Raw genomic sequence first — 25410 nt, forward strand, 5'->3', positions numbered from 1 at the left:
CACAGACAAACACTCATGAAGCCAAAAACAGACAAGACAGTCTAGGGACTAATGGGTGGGGTGTTCTTTAATCTGGTTGACGTGGCGTGGACCCACCTATTTGAAACATGCACTTTATGATCTTCACGTCTCGTTTCCTGAAGGCAGAGACATTTCAAACTCATGAATACACACACACACACACACTGCAGCCCAACACTGCTGTTAAAATACTTACTGTTCCCATTGAGAGCTACTTAAGATCTTGGATACAAATCAAGCTAAAGTGTTGTCATATGATTTATGTGGCGTCCTCCATGTCAACCACTCCCGCTTCCTTCCTGCCACGCAAACCCAGTTCTATTAATTAAAAACGGGTACATAATATTGTCTAGTTATGCACAAGGACTGCTCTAAGTGTTCTTGCAGTGCTTACAAGGCTCATTAGCAGTGGTCTTTTGGTGCTTAAAATTAAAGCACATTTTTTGGAAAGCGTCAAGCTGTGTTTGTGCAAGCCTTTCATTTAGTCATCTCTAGAACAGTTCCTTGAGGAAAATCCCCCCAGACACTGTGCTATTAAGACTTCTAAAGCTGTGAGGCAGGTAACAATGGAGTTGAGTCAGGTCATCTAAAAAGGTCAGGGGTGTAGAAGACTTGACCTATTTGGATTGGCACACAAGGCCAAAGGGAATACAGTGCTCCAGCACTGTCGCCACAGACACAGGGATTACTACAGATTTACCACAGCCCCAGGTCATAACTAACCACTGTTGACACAGACAAGGAATTGCCACACAGCTCAATTGGTAAGAGATAAAAGGAAAGCCTCTGTTTGGTAATGCAGTGATTTCAGCCATTTGATCAGTGTCAGCTTCTTTCTGTTGATAGAATCACATCCACTCACAAGAGTTGAGCTTGTCAAATGACCCTAAAACATCACCAGACAAAACACAAAACTGACTGCAACCACAGAGATTAGAAAAAAAAAGAACAAAATGTACATAATGAGCCAGCTTGCAAAAGGAGTGAAAGAAAGAGATCAGCGAGTTGCAACACCCTGTGTAACAGGAATGACCAGAATCAGAGCTGTAGACTTCTGGAGCCTGTATTCAAAGAACATGAGTAAGCAATGTTGATTAAATCAATGTAGTAATGAACATTACAGCCACCTGGGATTAACTCTGGAAAACAGCCCTTCATAAAGGCTTTTCGGCAAAGCCACTTTTGGTTCTCAACATGATGCACAACTTCAACCACAGCTGTCCGCCTTGGTGACGGATTTGTTTGTCCAGGACTGATTGTCCAGTTTAAGAAAATATATATATTATCAGCCTGTGACTCAAAATGGCTGGTCAAACTATCCATTCAAATGGGGGGGGGAATCTTAATTTAGATTAAAAATCAGTTTAAAAAAGTTTTTTTGTCAAATTCTTAGTGAACATGATGCATTTCCTCAGTTACGACCTGTCTGTATACAAGACCCCTGTGGTCACCGTTGCAACAGACAACGTGACGTAGGGCTGAGACTAGGAGCGCATGATATTTACCAAATATTGCGATTATGATTTAACTTGCAATTTAGATCAAAACACTTTGCTGAACTGTTGGAATCATAGAAATAAAAATAGCCACCCTGATTCTATGCTTGGTGTAGTTTGGCATGACAACTAAAGAACAAGCAAGGTAGAGTACAAGTTGTAGTGACAGGGTAGGAACCGGTGTCGGCCAGTTTCCCAGGGGACCCTTATCACGCTTGAATGTTACATTCGTGGCGTGTAAGAATAAATTGCAACCTCTTGCGATATGCATATTGTACAAGTCGATATTGCAATTTCGATAATAATTTGAATAATTGTGCAGCCCTAGCTGAGACTGAAATGTTGTTCCATAAGCTGTGAGAACAGGACACCATTAATGCATAGCTTCATGTGCATTTGAAAACTAATACCACAAAGAACACACGACAGCACACAAATGTGTGATAATTATGGCTACTTGTTTTTTTACTTCTGAAAGTTAGCAGATAGAGTCTGTTAAAATGTACATTATTAAAAAAAGGCCCAACATTTCAACTTCTCCTCTATCTCCAAAAACAAACATACAAAACAACCCCCCCCCCCCCCAAACAAAAAAACAACCCAGGACCGTATAAAGCCGCACAATTTTGTACCAGATACTTACAATAATAAAATATGCAATGCTACATTAAGTGGTTAAAAATACATGAGGGGAAAAAGTATATTGATTTTTTTTTTTTTAAAACATCTTTAAAGAATATACATTGCTATTTTTCTTAACTAGCCAGGATTTTAGTCAAAAGTGCATTCTATATAACAAATATGAAAGGAGGAGAATCATACAGTAAATCGGAAGAGAAAACGTTATACAACAAAGAGGAAACTGGATATGAGGCAGACAAACACGTCAAATGTATTTCAGATCAGATGAAGCAGGGAGGGGCTAGTGTAAAATAGCCAAAGCAGGAGGAACACCACTACTCGATCACTCTTTGGGAGTCCATATTAGAGCCAGTCTATAATAAACAAAATGTATGAACTAAACAAAACATTTCCTTATGCCATGGTCCCTTCCACACTATCCACCTCCAGATTGATTCTCCTCCTTTTCCTTGCCCAAAACAGCCACTCACCAAACCAACCACCACCTCCCTCCATGCACCCAACATCACTCACTCCCACAATGCATCGTCAGACCCTCCCTTCACTGCGCCTCACTCACGCAGCAGTAAAGTGCAGAGGATATACACAAATGAATAAGCTTTTCAAAACCAAACGTAAAAAAAAAAACTCATACTGAAACATCATGAAAAAACAGTAAGTAACTCACGGTTAAGCTGATACAGAGGCCCAACTAACAGACCCACAGTAACGGCAGAATGGTTGTAGCTCTCTAGAGGGTGGGCATCTCTGTCCACTGTTAAACCAAATTCAATGGGCCTTGCTCCTCTTCAGTTTCTCCCAATATGCAAACACAGTAACCTGATCCACTACTATGCTATACCTATTGTGTTAATCCACAGAAACATATCAGACATATTCTTGTGTGCAAATCACCCCCAGAACCCCCTTCAAGAGATGGCATGGCTTCAGCAGGGTGTGCATAGAGGGAGAGACCCAGAGACTATGTAAAAGCAGCTTTTGTTACAACAGCACCGGAGGGGTTCCATTTTGCCATTACTGAGACAAACCCACACCTTAATGTTGCTCCTCAACACTGAGTCTTATCCGATAACAGTCCCAGACAGGGTGAAGGGGCGGCGGACAACAGCCTGCAACCCATAATCAACAATCCGGCAAGACAGAATCTCTCACTGTCGTTCATCCATAGTAACAACCGGACTGTCAGAATATCATACAATGGAACAGCGGGAACATTCACACACACACACGAAAGGTTACATATACAAATGTGATTTCTTTGAGTAAATGTACAACTTGAGTAAATGTATCTACACCAGAAATTGAAATGCATGTTAGACATACCCTCTAACCTTTCCTATGACTATCACTCAACAGTATGTTCAGAGCGAGATGAGAATAATTCTTCAGTCTGAAACCGAATGTAGGATATTTCCAGAAAATATTACTAGAAAATAACACATTTGATTGCTAAACCGTCAGCCAATATCCCTCCATCTAGGCAACATTCAACGTGTTTCGATTCATCATTATTTGCCAACGTGTGCGATAGGGCCTCAATGTTTGTGTAACCTTATACAGAATATGTCAAACTAAGAGAACAACTTGTTACAATACAAACAAGTGTCATGCTCCACACCAAGCTGTGGAATATAGGCTGGTTGGGAAAAATACATATTTTTCAGTTATGAGTTGTGCTGAAAAAGTCGGAACTTCTGAATGTGTTTTAATGGCCTTTTACATGATGACCCGTATCATCATCATCATCATCATCTCAGCAGCAGCAGCGGGAGAGAGAGAGGAGCGAGAAAGAAAGCGCGAGAGACGGAAGAGACACGCGAGGTCCAGGTTGGGTCGTATTTGGCAGTATTTAACTGTTTTGATGACAGAAGACAAAAAAACCCTGCAGAATCCCTTGACAAGCATTTTGTGTGAAGTGAGACCAGTGATGACATACTGATTTTTGAAGTGTGTGTGTGTGTGTGTGTACACATGGCGGCACATTCAGGATCATCAGGTTTGTTCTGTTGGGAACGTTTGATCTTGTCAGCTCGAAGGCTGTATGTCAGTCAAGAAGACAAATCCCAGAACTGCATCACAACACAACCAATCCCACACTGTTACATTACACTGAGGAACTCCAGATGTTACGAGATCTAGCCTGTGTATAGAAGTGTGTAGTACTGCAATGGAAAGCACCAATTAACCAGAATCTCTGTCGCAACAGACTAGTAGTAGCACTAACAGACATTTTCTAACCTCCCCACTGTGAGCTATGGCAGTGATTCCTGGCCTACTGCTGGTAGAGCCAGTGTGGAATGCCTTAGGAGACAGTGGGAGACCCAGTTGGCACCAGGATGGTAAACATTCAACAAGACCTTGGTGACCCCATGGTCCTACGGGTCAGCCTTAGGACCAGGACTTACAACTCCCCCAGAACTGTGCAACCGTTGTTTAAGTCAGTCGACATGAAGGACTAAGTTGATGAAATCGATCTGTTCTGATCCGCTACCTGGATAAGGAACCACTAGTAGAATAATGACATTAGCAACCATCAGTGGGGAGAGGATACAATGGACACAAACAAGGGATAACTCACATACAGCCTTCTACCATGGGAGGCAGTTTGTCTAAGAATACAGGATTTTCTAAGAATATTTTCACAAGAAAAGATATGAGCAAGAGGTTGTAAAATCTGTGTCAGTTGACTTGGGTCTCTAGCTAAGTGGGTCACTCACTTATCTAAAGTGTAGACTGAAAGTGTACCTGTCTGTATCCCTCACACACTGGTGTGTACTGAGCTCTGAGTGTCTTGTTCATATCAGTCATCGAGGGGCCGCTCTACACCAGGGGCGAGGTACAGGGAGAGTTGGGGTGGGGGTAACCGAGGTGTGGCAGGCAGGCCTGGAGCCCAGGGCCCATATAGGGTTCAGTGATGCTGGGGGGCCCCAGGCCCCTTGTCCTGCGGTGCCATGTAACGCAGGTAGCTGCTGTCCTCCTGCCCACAGTGGGTAAGGGGCTCGCTCTTGAAGAGGGCGGGGGGGGGTGAGACAGGGGGCACAGGCAGGTGGTGGTGGGGGAGAGGGGGTGCTTGCAGGGGCGTGCCGGGGTGGTGCTGCTGCTGTTGCGATGTGTGGTGGTGAGGGAGATGGTGAGAGGGGGTCATGTGCAGGTGGGAGAAGGTGGCATGTCCCACGGGAGCACGTGGGGGAAGAGCCCCCCCTGCCGGGCTGAGGCCCAGAGGGGCGGAGGTGGTGGCAGCTGAGGGGGCGAGGCCCGGGCCAGAGGAGGAGGTGGCAGAGAGGTGGAGAGGCAGGGGGAGGCTGCTGGCCTGCAGGGTCACAGAGCTGGTGACCCGGAAGCACTTCTCCTTGTGGGCCTTGAGCATGTTGGAGAAGCGGAAGCGCTGGCTGCACAACTCGCAGGGGTAGGGCTTCTCTCCTGTGTGGGTGCGGCGGTGGCGCTTCATGTTGGGCCGGCTGGTGAAGCTCTTCCCACAGATCTCACAGATGAATGGCTTCTCTCCTGCAGGGGACAGGGACAGAGAGAAAGGAGAGAGAGAGAGAGAGAGAGAGAGAGAGAGAGAGAGGAGAGGAGATGGGTGATTTAGTTAAACTAATTAAGGAGAGTCAGGGACTATCACACATCACAGGACTTCATGCATGAGAAGAAGAATATACCACCTGGCAACACTTTTTGTCCTGTGCTGATTAAACCCCTCTGAACTTCATGAAGAAGTTAACTTTGCAATCAGACAATGTCACTGTAGGAGAGTATGAGGGGTCATTGCTGTCTAACCACCCACTCAGCAGGCAGCGATGCCAGTTCACACTTTGGGATGAGAGGAGATGTGAAAATGAACAACGGCTGTCCATTCGAGAGCTGCTCTCATTAACCTTTCATTCAGTGTGCCCGTTACCACCCCCGTACAATCATTCACAGCATACTGAAAGCGTCTCTCGGCTTTAATCTGAGCTGCATGTTTTCTGAGAGGCTCCGGTAAACCATTTACAGTATGACAGTGAATCACTTAATTGTGAGAAATTAGACTGGAGCCTTTTGTAAATGTTCTGCAACTTCTGTGTAGTAGGTAAGTTCCAGAGGAAAGCATAAACCTTGGGGAGAAGAAGAAGGAAAAAAGGATGAAGAAGGAGAAGGCTGTGTATTATAAGGCATCACTGGGTGTGTCTGACCACAGGAGGCCAAATTGGTCAGCTGCGGCCGGGAGAGGGTAAAATAATTACACCTTACAAAAAGAACCACCAGGGAGTGCAGGGAACCCACCCACACTAGGGAGGGAGAAATTACATTAAAACGACTGAAAAAGAACAGGCCTGGTCCCGATGTTCTGCTTTGGAAAGGAGAAAAGTGGCAGGGGAGAAAATGTAAGATGTAATATAGAATGTGTCATGGTAGTCATTATAAGTAGACATGGAGGAGAGGCACCACTGATGCTTTGCCACCCTCTCATTATATAGACTGGGCAAGGTCTCGGTACTGCACGTCTGGGGACGCCCCGTTTCTTTCCTTTTATAGAGCATCTACGGAGTCTCACTGGCTGACTAGGGATCAAGACTGAAGGCCACGCAGACTCTCCAGTAAATGGGATGGCTTTGGTCAGGGAGAATTTACGAATGTTGAAGAATGAAGAGGTCTGGCTTCTAACGTTATTGGAAGACCAGTGTCTCAATATTTGGTTTCAAACATTTTGATGACATGAACAAGTTCAAAGGCTTTTATAAGAAGAAGTCCTTGAGGGTGAGCTTTGTAATTGCACGTTTGTGTCACGCAAATTCCTCAGTGAGTGTGTGAGTGTAAACTGGTGTGTGTTCACTGTATGTCTCACCTGTGTGTGTTTTCATGTGCTCGTCAAAGTACTGCTTCATGTTGAAGTCCTTGCCACACCACTGACACATAAACTGCTTGTGTCCGATGTGGATGCTCATGTGGGAGCGTAGCTGGTACTTATACTGGAACCTCTCAGCACAGTTCTATAGAGAAACAGGGAGGAGAGAGAGAGACATTTAGGTGTCCCAAACGGCAACCTATTCCCTAGTAAGTGCACTACTTTTGACCAGGGCCCATAGGGTGTAGTAGTGCACTATATATGGAAATAGGGTGCCATTTGAGACGTAGCCGTTTAGAGGACATAGCACATACACAATCATCCCTGTAATGGAAATTCATAAGGGCTACTGTATAATAACACTATAATAATACATACATAAACACACATAATATATACCTAAACACAGATGTAGTGGAAGAAGGAGCCCACTGCGCAGTACTGAGTCAGCTGTACTCTTTAATAACATGTCAGTGGAGTTGCTTTATTTAATCACATGGAGCCCCACCCATCCAACCAACCACATGTTCCCAGACAACCCTCCTCCCTTTATGTGGTTGGCCACACAGAGGCCCACAGAGGGAGGTGGTACCTGCTTCCTACAGAATGCCCTATAAACCAGAATGCTGGGTATGCAAATGAACACCTGAGGAGATTTCAACAAGGAGCTCTGTTTGCCCTTGTTGAACCCCTACATGGCCACTTGATTATTTGTAGTGGCAGTTCAGACCCGAAACAGGCACGCATGTTTGCCGCACACTACCTTCTCTGACAGTTAGCTAACGTTATACAACGGGTGGGTCTAATACTGAATGGTTAAAACAACATTCTAGCCGGTGTCTATTCCACAAGTAACCACAGGCTAAATCTATTACGTTAAAATGCTTATTTACTCGGCTCCATTTGAATGCGCAATCCACTGTCTCATCAGCCCAGCCATGCAATATATAAACTTGATCTCCACTATAAAACGCATCTAGACAGTCCCACATTTCTTTTAGACTAACATTTATTTTTCAACAATGGAGATTTGCATAAACCTTGCTGTCTATCTCTGACATTTGCAACATTGTTTCAATATTCAAATTCGATCTCCAGGTGTCCCATAGTAATGAACGTGTCGGGAGTCAGGACAAGATACAGGCAGCGTTTCTCTGCCAGTCAAAATCATTTACCATTTTTATGGATATATACAACGAAACGTCAATTAAGAAAAAGGTCAAACGAAACGAAGTGCAGCTAGTTTGCAGTCTTTCCAGCTTCAGTTTGAAGTGATTGTGTTAGCGGTGTTGTTTACTAGCTCCTCTGAACAACAGTGTCCTGACGAGAGAGCAAATTTTCTAAGCTAGGCGAATTCTTGCCTCAATAGCTCATTGTTTTGGATGTGTCCAAATAGATGTCACTAGAAAACAGCTTAAACAAATGCAGCTGCTGTTGTTATTCTGGCTGCACTATTTGACGTGACTATGTTAGCCATAGTTTTCTAGCTAGCAAGTGTAAGAGTATTTTAAGATAATACACAACGCAAAGGACTAGAGGTCAATAGGGAATTAACAATCAATAGAAATAGTTGTTTTTCAGTTCAACGTCTGGTTAGAATCTGTGTAGGGATTTCAGTCCTGACTCATAGCTACGTGTGGCAAGATCTCATTGGTCTGAATCGTCTATACATTGAGCCTGAAACAGGATACTTGTTATTTGGCCACTGGCCCAATTCTACTGCAAGGAATTCTAATTGGTCAACCCCGGCTAGGGTTGGGGGTTATAAATGTTCTGTGGAGAAAACTAAGGACATGGAAGAATGAACATCTACTTCTCAGCATAACATATATGATTTGTTATTTTTGAATAAACCTATTTTTCTCCCCCCCGATTTGCTTTGGGGTCCGTGTTACTGAAAAATAACATCAACTGCTAACACAAGCAAGGGATAAGAACGTCGCCAGCCAGTATGACAATGGAACATTTAAAACGAATGGCTGGGTTGCATCCAGAGATACAGAACAAAAATACTGAACGACTGGGCCGTGTCTCTGGCAACCAAACCGATAAAACGAACGACCAGCCGGCTTGGGTAGCAACCCTAGATTTGTGTCGGGACTACATCTTGCAGAAGGATGAAATTAATATTCTTTTTTTTTTTAAGTTTGAAAATATGTAAATAATTATTTGAATATGTTGGTAACCCGTTGCATAAAAGTGATAATGCCCTCGAAGCCGGTGTTTGGAGGATATATTGGCACGGTTTGCTGGCCCTCGACGAACAACACCCGTGCCAATATTTCCTCCAAACACCGGCTTTTCGGACATCATCACTTAAATAGCGAATATTGGAACTCTGTTATTGGTCTATTAACTTATACCAACTAGTGATGTGACCAGGCGAACCAAAACTCCACCCATGCAAAACCGGAGGGGGTATACTATGAAGGAAGCTAGATCTAATCAGGGTTTTCTAAGGTTAGTCAGCTTCAGTTAGCTTCAGATTCAATCTCAGGCTTAATCCATACTACGATGGTGGATATTGCTCGTCCGCCTGCCACCAGCTCTAGCAGGCTTATAACTGTGTGTACATGTCACACATGGCTAGTAGAACGCCAAAGTCTTCACTAAGACCATGCTGAAACATCAATCCATGGGCGAGTCGGTACCACATTTTAATTTGTGCCAAAATCTAATTTAAAGAAAAGTTGTACTGCAAATATAGCAGGCTATGGTCCGAAACAGGCTTTTAGAAGTGCTGTTTTTATTTTATTACTTATCGTTAATGCCGGCTTTGCTGTGCTTTTCAATACATAATCACCACCCACTCCTAGCGATAAAACAATCGTATTAAGTCATACAAAAGTTTTACTGAGTGTGAAGTTTCAAATGCATTCTGTAATGGGATAGGTATTTTAACATGAATTTAATATTCAGTTGTCTTCCTCAAATTAAGGGGATGATGATGCAATCTATGCGAGAGGGAATAAACCTGAATTTATTGGTCCTCAATTTACGGCTCAGACACTTCATTCAGCATAAATAGTTACTTGCCCCAGGGCAGGTAGTTATGAAAGACTCCTTGTCATAAAAATGTAACTTACTAAAAAGGTGAGCCTTGTTGTACCGGTTATCCAGAGTTGAACTCAGAGTTGACCAAAGTTACCTCTCTAACTGCTCAAACCTGATTTGCAGTATAGAGCTCTGCTGATTAAATGGTCCTATGTAGATAGTTGCTGGTTGAAAAAAAATTAAAAAGAATCAGGAACTAACACTTTAAAATGTTTTCACACTTTTACTGTTAGTTTCATCAGCTGTTGTACAACATTATACAAAACACAGGAAAGACAGAGCTTTGACTGCACTGGGTCTTTAAAAAGTAAACAGTCCAAAAATCCAACTTCACCAGTCTATATTTTTATTCCAGTTATTCTCTACACCATGTGTATTCATGGTCTGCTAATGTTTGACATAGTTCAATAGTGATCACCATTTTGGAGCAGTCACAGTACAGCAGGCCATATTCCTCTGTTCAAACAACCCATAGTTGTCTGAATCCTGCCCAGTTTGTCTGAGTTAGCCATTCAAACCTTACTAGCTAGAAGTCAATATTTAAGGATTCTAATACAAATACATAAAAAATGGACACTATTCATACTCTGATAAACACTGTCCTTATAAAACGAATATTCATGAAAAAATGTGTATACTCTATTAGGTAATCTTAAACTTGGTCTTCTCCAGACCGAATGCAGGTGGATGTTCTATTTAAAAAAAAACTCTCCAACCATCATGCATGAATGAAGAATTGTTATTGAAGGGTTTCTGTAACTGGTATATTGCCACTTATCGGTGTTCCATATCCCCATCTAGTGGTCTCTCTAGCGCCCTACTCTATTACAATCCTGTGCTACATATTAGAGGTTGACCGATTAATCGGAATGGCCGATTAATTAGGGCCGATTTCAAGTTTTCATAACAATTGGAAATCGGTATTTTTGGACGCCTTTTTTATTTTTTTACACCTTTATTTAACTAGGCAATGATGGCCTAGGAACGTTGGTTAACTGCCTTGTTCAGGGGCAGAACGACAGATTTTTACCTTGTCAGCTCGGGGATTCAATCTTGCAACCTTACGGTTAACTAGTCCAACGCTCTAACCACCTGCTTTACATTGCACTCCACGAGGAGCCTGCCTGTTACGCGAATGCAGTAAGTTGCTAGCTAGCATTAAACTTATCTTATAAAAAACAAACAATCAATCATAATCACTAGTTAAACTAGTAATATCATCAACCATGTGTAGTTATCTAGCCTGTCCTGCGTTGCATATAATCGCTTAGGTACACGTTGCTCCAACGTGTACCTAACCATAAACATCAATGTCTTTCTTAAAATCAATACACAAGTATATATTTTTAAACATGCATATTTAGTTAATATTGCCTGCTAACATGCATTTCTTTTAACTAGGGAAAATGTGTCACTTCCCTTGCAACAGAGTCAGGCTATATGCAGCAGTTTGGGCTGCCTGGTTCGTCGCAAACTGTGAAGACTATTTCATCCTAACAAAGACAGACGTCTTCGCCAAACGGAGGATGATTTAACAAAAGCGCATTTGCGAAAAAAAGCACAGTCGTTGCACGACTCTACCTAACCATAAACATCAATGCCTTTCTTAAAATCAATACACAGAAGTATACATTTTTAAACCTGCATATTTAGCTAAAAGAAATCCAGGTTAGCAGGCAATATTAACCAGGAAAAATTGTGTCACTTCTCTTGCATTCATTGCACGCAGAGTCAGGGTATATGCAACAGTTTGTGCCGCCTGGCTCGTTGCGAACTAATTTGCCAGAATTTTACGTAATTATGACATAACATTGAAGGTTGTGCAATGTAACAGGAATATTTACACTTAGGGATGCCACCCGTTAGATAAAATACGGAACGGTTCCGTATTCCACTGAAAGGAAAAACGTTTTGTTTTCAAGATGATAGTTTCCGGATTCGACCATATTAATGACCTAAGGCTCGTATTTCTGTGTTTTTATTATATTATAATTAAGTCTATGATTTGATAGAGCAGTCAGACTGAGCGGTGGTAGGCAACAGCAGGCTCGTAAGCATTCATTCAAACAGCACTTTCGTGCGTTTTGCCAGCAGCTCTTCGCTATGCTTCAAGCATTGCGCTGTTTATGACTTCAAGCCTATCAACTCCCGAGATTAGGCTGGTGTAACCGATGTGAAATGGCTAGCTAGTTAGCGGGGTGCGCGCTAATAGCATTTCAAACGTCCCTCGCTCTGAGACTTAGAGTAGTTGTTCCCCTTGCTCTACATGGGGTGGCTGCTTCGAGGGTGGCTGTTGTCGATGCCCAGGTAGGAGCGAGAAGAGGGACAGAAACTATACTGTTACACTGGCAATACTAAAGTGCCTATAAGAACATCCAATAGTCAAAGGTACATGAAATACAAATCGTCCTATAATAACTATAACCTAAAACTTCTTACCTGGGAATATTGAAGACTCATGTTAAAAGGAACCACCAGCTTTCATATGTTCATGTTCTGAGCAAGGAACTTAAACGTTAGCTTTCTTACATGGCACATATTGCACTTTTACTTTCTTCTCCAACACTTTGTTTTTGCATTATTTAAACCAAATTGAACATGTTTCATTATTTATTATTTGAGGCTAAATTGATTTTATTGATGTATTATATTAAGTTAAAATAAGTGTTCATTCAGTATTGTTGTAATTGTCATTATTACAAATAAAATATATATTTTTTAAACAGAAACAAACAAAAAAACGGCCGATTAAATCGGTATCGTTTTTTTTTTTTTGGCCCGCCAATAAATCGGTATCGGTGTTAAAATCATAATCGGTTGACCTCTACTACATATTCTGAAGAAATGCTCACATTGTATATGTAAAAGCAATATTTGTTGATATTTCTCTGTTCCCTTTTGTATAATCTAGATCAGGCATTCTATTGAACTATGTACTGATGCGTTTTCTTGCTTGATCATGTGACATTTGCAATTATCCTTGAAACAGAAGCCAGACGTGCCTACCGACAATTCCAACTGATGATGGCCTGAGGCCGAAACGTTTGTGTTTTGTTTTCACCTTTCATTTATGCACTATGATCTTTTGATAAACATCTTCATTTTGCTTTCAAGCCTCAGTTTTGTATGTAAAAAATGTTGACAGTGTGTGTGTGTGTGTGTGTGTGCGCGTCCATCTCTTCCAATACCCTATAAAGTGAAATAAATCTTCTGTTTCAGTCTGTGTTTGAGTGTGGGAGGGACAATGTGACTGCAAGTCTAAACAGCTCACCTCACAGCGGAAGGGCTTCTCCCCAGAGTGCTGCAGTGAGTGAACCTTCAGGGACATGCTACGCTTGAACGACTTGCCACAGGTCTCACAGGTGAACGGCATGTCCTTAGTGTGAGCTGCAGAGAGAAAGTAACAGGTTAAAGGTGGGCGCCAACCAGAGATCTGAATGTTGATCCATGAAAGAGAGCAAGAAAGGCAAAAGAGGGTGAGTTAGTTCCAATTGATACAGATGTACAGAGCTTTGCAAAAGTGTTCATACCCCTTGGATTTCTTCACATTTTAATGATACGAAGTGGGATTAAAATTTATTTAAATGTACATTTTTTGTCAACAATCTACTCAATGTCAAAGTGGAAGAATAATTCCATATAGATAACTAAAATATAATCGTTGCCTAAGTATCTAGCCCCTTTGTTTAGGCAAGCCTAAATTAGTTCAGGAGTAAAAAGTACCTCAACAAATCACTTAGGTTACATGGACTCACTCTGTGTGAAATAATAGGGGTTGACATGATTTTTGAACGACTAACCCTTCCTCTGTCCCCCATACATACCACATATGTATGTATTATCCCTCAGTCAAGTATTGAATTTCAAGCACAGATTGAACTACAAAGACCAGGGAGCTTTTCTAAAGCCTGATGGGAGAAAACTGAGGACGGATCAACAACATTGTAGTGACTCCACAATAATGACAGAGTGAATAGAAGAGAGCAAATGTACAGAACACAAATATTCCAAAACATGCATCTTGTATGCAACAAGGCACTGAAGTAATACTGTAAATGAATACACATTTTGGCCTAAGTGCAAAGCCTTATGTTTGGGGCAAATCCAACACAAAATGGGATAGAGCTAAGCACAGGCAAAATCCTAGAGGAAAACCTGGTTTAGTCTGCTTTACACCAGACACTGGAAGAGGAATTCACCTTTCAGCGAGACAACCTACAACGCAAGGGCAAATGTACACTGGTTGCTTACCAAGAAGAAAGTGAATGTTCATGAGTGGCCAAGTGACAGTTTTGACTTATTTCTGCTTGAAAATCTATGGCAAGACTTCAGAAACGACTGCCTGGCCATGATCTGCAAAATGACAGTGTTTGAAGAATTATGAAAACAATAATGGGCTAATATTGCACAATAAAGGTGTGTAAAGCTCTTAAAGACATACCCAAGAAAACTCACAGCTGTAATCACTGCCAAAGGTGTTATCTAACATGTATCGACTCGGGGAGCTGAATACTTATGCAACAACTATATTTTTGTTATTTAACTTATATTCATCTTTTTTTATATATTAAATGTTCTTCTACTTTAACAAGAGTATTTTGTGTAGGTTGTTGTCAAAAAAATTTAAATCAATTTTAATCCCACTTTGTAACAAAATGTGAAGAAATCCAAGGCGGATGAATACTTTTGCAAGGCAATGTATATCCTATTAGGGACACTTGGGAGTTACCAGGAAGAGCAGGAACAGACAAACTGGAGTCCACCTACCAACCATGTGCTTGCGGACATGAGCCATTGTGTAGAACTTCTTGTCACAGATCTCACAGGCAAACTTCTTCTCTGCGTAGCCGTGCACAATCTTGATGTGCTCGTGCAGCGACCACAGCTTCTTGAAAGACTTGTTGCAGGAGACGCACTGAGCAGCAGAACACCACACACATAACACATTCAGTAACAGGTGATGATTGTTGTTTTGTGCCATTGATTACCCTGACACAATCTAAGAACCAGAGCAAGCAGCTGAGACAATCCCAGTGCCTGGAGCTGCAGATGGTATTTCCCACACTGCTGTAACAGTATCTGTCTAGGCTGGTTCCTAACGCTCCGATTCCCTCTGCTGGACAAAACGTTTCTTACATCCTCCAAACCCCAGAAATCTGGCCTTGATGACAGAGTGAGATTTTCGTTTCACTGTACCTGGTACGTAACTGTAGCCAAATGTACCTAATCAATGGAGTCGTTTTGATTGCTCAGGTCAAAAACACCTTGTACAGTTAATTAAAAACCAGAGACCAGGTCTGCGTCCCAAATGGCCCACTATTCCCTACATAGTGCACTACTTTTGACCAGGGCTCCATATGGCTCTGGTCAAAAGCGGTACACTGTATAGGGAATAGCGGGCCATTTGGGACATGCACCAGCTCTCCTTACCTGGATGTTCTTTTCACAGTCAGTCTGCTGGTGTAAGGCCAGCTCACTCTCCAGGACAAACTTCTTGCCACACTTGTCACAGATTTGCATGCGTCTGTGTGTGACATTCATGTGCTTCTCCAGGTACCAGCGGGTGTTGAAGACGCGGGGGCACTTCTCACACGCCAGCGTCTCCCGCTCCTCCCCATCCGCTTTATCCCCCGTTGCAGAGCCAGCTGAGGGGGTCCCCTTGCCCTCCCTGGCAGTCCGGCTTGTCCTCTTGGGCGGCTGGGTGGTCTTCTTCCGTCGGCCCCTGGTGGTCATGCCGGTGGTGCTCAGAGCGGTAAACTGGGTCTTCCTCCGGGGCTGGCTGGTAGCGGGCGCCACTCCACGCCGAGCCCTCTTGGCTCTCGTTCTACGGCTCTCTATTTCTTCCTCCTCTTCAACTTCATCTTCTTCCACATCTTCCTCATCTTCCTCCTCCTCGCTGCAGTGTCTCTCTGAGGTATCGTTTTGGGGGGCGGACTTGTCCCCCTTTGATACGTTAAGTGTCTGATTGTTCAGGTTGACCTCCACGATGATCTGCTCCCGCTTGAATGACTCCTCCTCTTCCTCCGAGTCCTCGGAGGTGCCCCCATTGCCTGCCTGGGCCCCCTGCACGCCCCCCTCCTGCCCTACTGTCCCCTCTCTGTAGTACTGCTGCTGGGGGGAGGTAACATGCTGTGGGGACAGCTGACTGGGAGTCTGGTCACCCATGGGGGTCTTGGCTGCCATCTTGTTGTCCACTAGCACAGAGTAAGGCTTGCCCCCGCCCTCCCGCCTGTACAGCTTGCCCGTTAGGTCCAGGTCTGGGGCGGGGGAGTGGTAGTAGGACTGGGCCACCTGCTGCGTTCTGCGCCCCTCCTGTGACATCCCACCTGGGCTGGACACCTCTCCCTTCAGGCTCTGACAGGATTTCATGTGTGTGGGAGGGGAAGACTGTAGTAGTGCTAGTTGAAGCACAGCCAGAGGTTTGTTAGCAGTGTTAGTATTCTTAAACTGTGAGAGTAACCTCGCTATGTTGTAAGGAGGGGCAGGGGGAACAGAAGCAATCCCCCACCCCTCCCGCCACTGAGGAGACAGGAAGGAGGAAGGGGTGAAGGGAAGAAAGCGTCACCCAGATTCAAACAGGGGATCCATGCTCACCACAGGACAAAGACCGAGGACAGACCGTGAGTGGCATTCTGCTACAGCTTAGGCTTCTGTTGAGCTTGAATCTCAAAGCTTCTCTGGATGCTGGGGTGTCTGCTCTTCAACCTCGATGAGGTTTCGGTCTCTCCGCAGGTGAAGCCTCTCAGGTTAGTCTCTCACTCGAGGCTGTCAGTGTTATATTGTCCGTTAGGGCTTCAGTCTTTAAGCTTCTGTCTTGAGGGTGAGCTTCACGCCGGACTTTGAGCTGCAGTCAGAACTTCTGTGCCTCGTTTCAGGAGCCATCTGCAATCTGCCGCCTGTGAGAGCAAGAGAAATGGAGAACGAGAGATTAGGCTCAATTCTGTGACAAGCGTGCAGTGCTGCCTCAGAGTGAGTGTGTCTGATGTGAAACTACAACCTGGGGAAGGCGTTGTGAACTGAGAGTGAGCCATGCTTCACCGCAACCGTTTCACTGGCATGTGTGAACATCCAAACCACACGCATCAGAGCTCTGTGAGAGAGGACTTATCCCCAAACACAGTCTACCTGCTCTTCACAATCTATTTATGCTTTCAGGTCAATCATCTTTCATTCATCTCACCATCTTGTTAACCAGACTTGATATATGCCGTCATATCATCCCAAAATGATACGCTCACATTTAATCAGAAAACCCATCTTCCATCTCAACCGGCTTTCAAAACACCAGTTTCACAAATCAATACCTCAATCTCAGCTTTCACATTTCAATAGCGGTCACACTTATCACACTGACTTGCCTAGCTAAATAAAAGGTTCAATAAAATAAATAAAATACACTGACATATAACAATATTCATAAGCTGGAATGAAATATACAATATTGCTTTATTTACTTTTCCTTTAGTTAACCGGGTAAGTCATTGAGAACACATTGTCTTTTCCAATAACGATTAATGACGGAGCAATGAATATTGGCAATCATGTAGGCCTAGCTTTCGACAAACTTACTGAAAAAGTAAGCAATCTGCTCTTCCAGGTGCTTCAATTAGATTCTTGAAGTCTGATTAGGGGGTGTGCTACTTCAATACAAGTATGATTTGCACTCATACCTTAACACCTATAAAATGTCATTCTCTCCCCCCCCTTCCCCTCTATTGTGGCAGTTACAGAGCACCAAATAACCACAGTATGGGAGCTGTAAATGAGTTCAACCACAGGAAACTGTACATCAGCTTCTGTGTGAGTGAGTGATTGAGTGAGTGAGCCTGCACAGCGCATGTGTGCAAGTGATCAAAGAACAAAAAATATACTGTTTGTAAATGTAAACAAAGCTTTTGCAATATTCTTGTTACTTAGCTTTTGAGGGGTTGTTTACTGCCTGCCCCTATAACACCATCATGGCAGTGACCCTCGAGGCACAGTGTTCGAGGATATGACACTAGTACTGAAACATTTAAGTCAGACATAGCTACAACTTTAAGCTTTTTGTTATTTCCACATGTATGTTTGACCCCAAATGACCTTGGGCACGGACGCTGGCTCAGCACTGGGGTTGGTTTCTTGATTTGCAACGACTTCGAGAGCCACTAGAAGAAAAAAGAAAAAAATCCTCTCTCATAAACAAACATCCTCTGCTCAACGGCCCAGTATAGGTTAACCATCACAACCCACCTCCACGATTCTGAGGCTGATCAAGCCAAAGAGGCCCTCTAACAACAGATTCCAGGCAGCTGGACTGTGTCTGAGGCCGAGCTCCACACACAACCCCAAAATCTCTGGGTCCACCTCCTCCATCCACTACACTCAAGTTGCGAGAAGTACAATTCTGGAACAGATCGACTCAAATACACACATGCAAGCACACAAACAAAATGCCTACAGCTATGTGTTGGCAAAAAAAAAAAAAGGTTAAGAGGACAGACATGCATAGGCATTTAGACAAAAGCAAAACAATGCACATCCACCCACCACCTTTCTTCCTGTGCATGTTGACTGTCTGATCCTTTCTGAGAATTGGACCGCTCTAGGTGCATTACAACCACAAGAGGAGGGACTGCGCTCCATAGAGCACCTCGTCTCACCTACTGGAACATTAAACTCCCTCAGATGCTCTCCTGCCCCGTGTGCAGATGTGATGTTAAATCTGACAGAACCAATCCAATAGGCCCTGTACTCTCTTAACAGCTGCTTATGCACAGGAATGTAGTAGGGTCAAGAAGACAGAGGCCTGTGCATTGATGATCCCTCTGAGTGGAGTAAGTGTCAAATTAGTCACGGCTTTCCTGATGCGTAGTGCAGGCAGATGTAGGCCTACCCTTACACCAAGGGTTTCAAACTCATTCGGAGGGCCAAGCGTCTGCAGGTTTTTGGTTTTCCCCTTTCAATTAAGACCTAGATAACCAGGTGTGGGGAGTTCCTTACTAATTAGTGACCTTAATTCAATAAAGTACAAGGGTGGAGTGAGAACCCGCAGACACTCGGCCCACCGTGGAATGAGTTTGACACGTGCCTTACACCGAAGACTGAGGCTTCGTTCTGCTCAGTGAAGATTTGCAAAGAACTTACTAGACCTGAAATTGTGACAACTTTGCACACACTTAATGCTGTTCCGGTCATTAACATGATCAAACAGAGTGAGATTGGGGGGGGGCAAGAGAGCATGTGCAAACATTCCATAACCACACACAGGACAGCTGAGGTTATGCAACTCGTATTGAGTAAAATCCTTACTTTGATGAGTCACGGTAGAGTTTCACTCACAATGAGAGAGCACAGCCCTTTGATGTGGTGAGCAGGAAGAGCAGATTTCACAATATCAGTGGTAATTGTACGATTACCTTGTCAGATCTCGGGGTTAAATTCAGTGTAACGTTGATCGTTTATGACTCCGCTTTTTCCAGTTTGGTGGTGCTGAGCGATCCATGCTTTTTGAGGTTGGTCCTGTTTCAGCTTGAATATTAAAAATAATCAGTTTTCCATTATTTCTTTATACATGAAATGCACTATGTACAGTTGAAGTTGGAAGTTTACATACACTTAGGTTGGAATCAATAAAACTAGTTTTTCATCCACTCCACAATTTCTTGTTAACAAACTATAGTTTTGCCAAGTTGGTTAGGACATCTACTTTGTGCATGACACAAGTCATTTTTCCAACAATTGTTTACAGACAGATTATTTCACTTATCATTCACTGTATCACAATTCCTGTGGGTCAGAAGTTTACAAACACTAAGTTGACTGTGCCTTTAAACAGCTTGGAAAATTCCAGAAAATGTAATGGTTTTAGAAGCTTCTGATGGGCTAATTGACATCATTTGAGTCAATTGGAGATGTACCTGTGGATGTGTTTCAAGGTCTACCTTCAAACTCAGTGCATATTTGCTTGACATCATGGGAAAAATCTAAAGAAATCAGCCAAGACATCAGAAAAAAAATCGTAGTCCTCCACAAGAAGTCTGGTTAATCCTTGGGAGCAATTTCCAAACACCTGAAGGTACCACGTTCATCTGTACAAACAATAGTACGCAAGTATAAACACCATGGGACCACGCAGCCGTCATACCGCTCAGAAAGAAGACGCGTTCTGTCTCCTAGAGATGAACGTACTTTGGTGCGAAAAGTGCAAATCAATCCCAGAACAACAGCAATGGACCTTGTGAAGATGCTGGAGGAAACTGGTACAAAAGTATCTATATCCACAGTAAAATGAGTCCTATATCGACATAACCTGAAAGGCCGCTCAGCAAGGAAGAAACCACTGCTCCAAAACCACCATAAAAAAGCCAGACTGCGGTTTGCAACTGCACATGGGGACAAAGATCACACTTTTTGGGGAAATGTCCTCTGGTCTGATGAAACAAAAATAGAACTGTTTGGCCATAATGACCATCGTTATGTTCGGAGGTAAAAGGGGGAAGTCTTGCAAGCTGAAGAACACCATCCCAACCGTGAAGCACGGGGGTGGCAGCATCATGTTGTTGGGGTGTTTTGCTGCAGGTGGGACTGGTGCACTTCATAAAATAGATGGCATCATGAAAAAGGAAAATTATAGAACATTTGTGGGCAGAACTGAAAAAGCGTGTGTGAGCAAGGAGGCCTACAAACCTGACTCCGTTACACGAGCTCTGTCAAGAGTAATGGGCCAAAATTCACCCAACTTATTGTGGGAAGCTTGTGGAAGGCTACCCGAAAAGTTTGACCTAAGTGAAACAATTTAAAGGCAATGCTACCAAATACTAATTGAGTGTATGTAAACTTCTGACCCACTGGGAATGTGATGAAAGAAATAAAAGCTGAAAGAAATCATTCTCTCTACTATTATTCTGACATTTCACATTCTTAAAATAAAAGTGGTGATCCTAACTGACCTAAGACAGGGATTTTCTTTTACCAGGATTAAATGTCAGGAAATGTGAAAAACTGAGTTTAAATGTATTTGGCTAAGGTGTATGTAAACTTTAGACTTCAACTGTATTATGTGAGTTGAATGCTGTAACACAGAATAAAACAATTAATAAAAGTTGCAGTGTGGTAGTGACTACCCATTACTGCTTATCAGTAATCAAATATTTCAGTTGTGTATATTACATGTTTTAATTGATGACTATAATTGTATACTAAGTAATCTCATCTCTATAGAGCTGCTGCCTATGCAGTCTGACAAAAATCTAAGTAAATATGGCATACTGTTATGACTGCTGAATACCAACTATCAATCACTTTGATCATGTATTTTCAGGTAGAAAATACCTCAAAGCAACTGCTCTCTTTCCGTCTTGATCTCGCATTCTGTCTCTTTTATGTAGCAAGAGTAAAATAAACATAGGCCGGACAGTAGGTGAGCAAAGGATTACGGTCATTGTAGTTATTTACCACATTTTCTGCGTTAAACTTTGTAGAATATTGGCCTGTTGGAAACTACAACTCCATACTACAGCGCACAGTTCGGGCATGATCTGATTTATCTCTAGAGAAATTGTGTAATGTCTGCATTGAGCTCACAGAAGAAAAAAAAAACAGAACAAAATGGAATTCAAATATTTGAACTGACATTGGTCAATTAGTTGTTTAGAAAAAATTATCGCTCAGCACTACCGTTTGGGCTGCTTTCAAATATGAACTTTGCTCCCTCTCATCTAAAGTGTCTGCAATATGGGTTCAAATCCTGTGCAGGTGGGAATCGCAACTTCATGTTGGTAAATTGCATGTAGAGTGACATGTCGAGGGTATGCATCAAAGTGTGTCAGCTGAATCCTTCCCAGAGGTTTAATTTCATTCACCATTGTTTCTGCAGCATTGAATTCCACCCTCTCTTTAATGAGCTTTCCTTTTGAGGCAAATGTGTGAGGGTTCACATTCCTGACTCCAAACTCATAAGACCTTAACCAGTCCACTGTGTTGCACACAGTAGGGGAGCCCTATGCCCCTGTAGGTATTTGTGCCTAAGCTTTCTAGAGATATAGATAGAAGGGCAACAGTGGTAGGCAATCACACTTTAAACCTCCACAGGCCTCTGCTCTGTCATAATCCTCCATCCAAATGCATGGACTGTGTTTCTTTTTCGCTCTTTCCCTCCCTCAGTGGTGTAAAGTACTTACAAATATTTTTACGGTATCTATACTTTACCATTTATATTTGTCAACTTTTACTTCACTACATTCCTAAAGAAAACTATATACTTTTTACTCCACACATTTTCCCTGATACCCAAAAGTACTTGTTACATTTTGAATGCTTAGAAGGACAGGAAAATGATCAAATTCACACACTTATCAAGAGAACATCCCTTGTCATCCCTACTGCCTCTGATCTGGCGGACTCACTAAACACATGCTTCGTTTGTAAATGATGTCTGAGTGTTGGAGCGTGCCCCTGGCTATCTGTAACTTAAAATAAACAAGACAATTCTGCCTGGTTCACTTAATATAAGGAATGTGAAATGATATACACTTTACTTTAAGTATATTTTAGCAATTACATTTACTTTTGATACTTAAGTATATTTCAAGCCAAATACTTATATTCAAGTAGTATTTACCTGGTTGACTTTCACTTCAGTCATTTTCTATTAAGGCATCTTTACTTTTACTCAACTATGAGAATTAGGTACTTTTTCCACCACAGCCCTCTCTGTGACAACAGAGGAAAGGAAGAGGGGAAAGGATCTGATGATGAAATGCAACAATGTAGGCTAATGAGATGGTCCACGGTGAGTCTCAGTTTTGACAGATGAGAAGTCTGTCAAACTTAAAACACTAATAACAAACACTAATACTGAAATCCCTTAAAGTACATGTCACAGTGATTAGTGAGAGCTTGCCATTTAGCTACTATTGACAAAAACATGTATCTATGAAGTTGGGTCTGACAATGTAATATGAAGGAACTTGAAGCAAAATGTCTTAATGTTGTTTTAGAAATGAGGCTATATTCAACACAACGAACGTGTGTGCATGGCAAAATACACTTCATAAAAGCGTCTGCACAACCGACATATTGTGCTCAATAAAAGTTGACATTTTGTTTCGCAAGAATTGGCAAGGCTGCAACTGGGCCTAAATCACGGCTGACACTGCATAGCAATCCTTTGCCCCCTTCTCAAACATAACAGACTATCTAGCACGAATGCTAACTCTGCTTCGCTTGTAATCAATCTGGCCTAGCTAGCTATTTCGCCAGCTGGCTAGCTAGGTTAATTTGGTAGCTACGCGTTACCAAACCCGCAATATATTTTCATAATACTAACAGATTGATAAAATACGGATGGCTATATTAGATGAATCCTACAAACTCCAAAGCAACGCATATTAACAACGGTTACACGATTATATGCAGTTTTGTTGGTAACAACCAACTTTAAAAATAAGTGCAAAGGGTTAAACAAAAAGGAAACATTGGTTGGTCAAGACCGTCGGACAGAAGGCCGTTCGGCTAGCCAATTTATTAGCTTACAACTACTAACAAGGTAGATTCAGTTTACAGTAGCTATTTTACATTGGTTGGAAATCGACATACTAACAAGACAGAAACAATTTGAATATATCTACCTAGCTAATCAAACTCGCCATGCACTGTCCGTTTCACCAGAAATAATACTAGCTAACATAGCTAGCGCAAATGTGAATTACCATGGCACACGGCTAACGTTAGCTAGCAAATCCTAGCTAATTAGACGACTTTCACTTTTTTTTAACCCAAAACCTCCCAGATATAAATCGGCTAAACCGAGATTTTACACCAGTATACAATATTGCAGCATCAAATCTTATACATCGTGTACACAAACCAAGGTTAAACATGTCAATATTTGTTAATACAATTGTTTAAAAATCATAGCTACAAGAATCTTTTAAATTCGCTCTTCCCCATGGAAAACCTAGCAAGATAGCACACAGCTCGTTACATACTCAATGACGGTTTACTGTCAGCAGTCTAGCTTGATAATAACCAAGACAATAAAATCGCTAAGAAAATCCTTCATTTGTCTTGCATTGTAGACAAATGTCATGTTTGTAAATACATTAAAAAATATATAATAACTTGTAGAGAAATGTTACCTTCGGTGAGAGCGCCCTCTTTCTCATTTCGTGCAATCAGAGTTGCAGGGATTCTGGAGTGCTGCAGACGCACAAAAAGAGCCAGCTACTGTTGCAGTTCACCACTGTTTGATAATCCTATTGCATGCTCGATTGCAAATGTGTTTACTAATGCATTTTTAGAATGTATGACACTGATATGTTAGCAGTAGACTCAGTGCTACTGTAGATCCATCGCTACGTGGCCCAGCCAAGGTCTCGCTCGCACTAACGTTACTGACTCTCACTCATCCCAGGCACTGACAGGCAGGCCGCTGTCTGGGTTGGGTAGGCGCGACACAATTTTTTCGTCTTCTATTCAAACCAGACTGGGCACGATGCGCGCACTCGTGTCTGTCCCCATCTTTAGCCGGGAAATTATGAGGAAACCAGAGCTGGATTAGACACGGAATCAGTTACTGGAAAAAGCGAACTACTGCATGAAATGTACATCTAATTGGCAATGCCCAGATGTTGGAGATTTCTGTTGGATACAGTATTTCACCTTATGCATTTTTTCATTGCCCATTTCCTGGACATAGAAGCCTATACGGATGGATGTCTGTACTAACCAAACACAGTAGATTGAGACTGCTCCGTTGTTCTTCTGTCTGTAATCACTCTTTTAAAATGAAATGTGGAACAATGTGCAACTGTATATTTACTAACTTCCCCCTCTGACCTAGGTACGGAAATGTGTAATTGTCATTTGAAGTATGCCAATTACGGTCATACAAATAAATTAGATTGTAATATTTACTGTAGTGCCCACAACTATGACTGTGTAAAACAAACAGGAAATCAGACTTACATCCTGTGTAAGCGAGACCTGAATGATGCACTGTTTATAGTACTCCATTCTGCAAATATCTGTGCTAAAATGTCTACAACCTATAGCAGGCTGTTGGGCTAGGAGGTGAAAGGCAATAGAACCAATCAAGAACAAAACCATCTGATATGAAGCATAGCCAGGTTTATATTTCTAAAACTACCTCTAGTTATCACAGTGTATAAACTACATTGCATGCATTTGTGCAATGGTAGCCTAGTAAATGTTTGTTCTCTGCCTCAATGTAAAGCTTTTTTTTATATATATATATATATATATATATATATGTAAAAAATAAAAATGTTTAGGGAGTCCTTTCAACCTCTACACAGAATTTACTCAATAGCAGACAAACGTTACATCTGGTATAAGTTTATATTTATGCACTCAAGTGCAGGTATTCAC

The 25410-nt window shown here is 42.3% G+C and overlaps 1 protein-coding gene across 2 annotated transcripts; it reads right to left on the reverse strand.

Moving 5' to 3' along the window:
• Window positions 1-1964: 1964 nt before the first annotated feature.
• On the reverse strand, window positions 1965-24515 carry znf652 (zinc finger protein 652). Of its 2 annotated transcripts, none has more exons than XM_014192818.2 (6): window positions 24159-24515; window positions 15469-16934; window positions 14806-14953; window positions 13310-13425; window positions 6985-7129; window positions 1965-5663 (listed from the first exon to the last, which is right to left on the reverse strand). In XM_014192818.2, the coding sequence occupies exons 2-6, from the start codon at window positions 16405-16407 to the stop codon at window positions 5068-5070; spliced, it is 1944 nt and encodes a 647-aa protein (XP_014048293.1). In that variant the 5' UTR covers window positions 16408-16934; window positions 24159-24515; the 3' UTR covers window positions 1965-5067. The 2 variants fall into 2 exon arrangements, with proteins under 2 accessions (XP_014048293.1, XP_014048294.1); XM_014192819.2 differs by lacking the exon at window positions 24159-24515 and adding an exon at window positions 18121-18496.
• Window positions 24516-25410: the final 895 nt, after the last annotated feature.

Source organism: Salmo salar, chromosome ssa03 (genome assembly GCF_905237065.1).
Source record: "Salmo salar chromosome ssa03, Ssal_v3.1, whole genome shotgun sequence".
Lineage (NCBI taxonomy): Eukaryota > Metazoa > Chordata > Actinopteri > Salmoniformes > Salmonidae > Salmo > Salmo salar.

Excerpts from the sequence above, each read along its gene's own strand:
- znf652 (XM_014192818.2), bottom strand. The coding sequence starts at position 16,407 with ATGAAATCCTGTCAGAGCCTGAAGGGAGAGGTGTCCAGCCCAGGTGGG. Across the intron at positions 14,954-15,468 it reads ACTGTGAAAAGAACATCCAG|TGCGTCTCCTGCAACAAGTC; the intron begins GTAAGGAGAGCT and ends TCTGCTGCTCAG. Across the intron at positions 13,426-14,805 it reads TGTCCGCAAGCACATGGTTG|CTCACACTAAGGACATGCCG; the intron begins GTAGGTGGACTC and ends TTCTCTCTGCAG.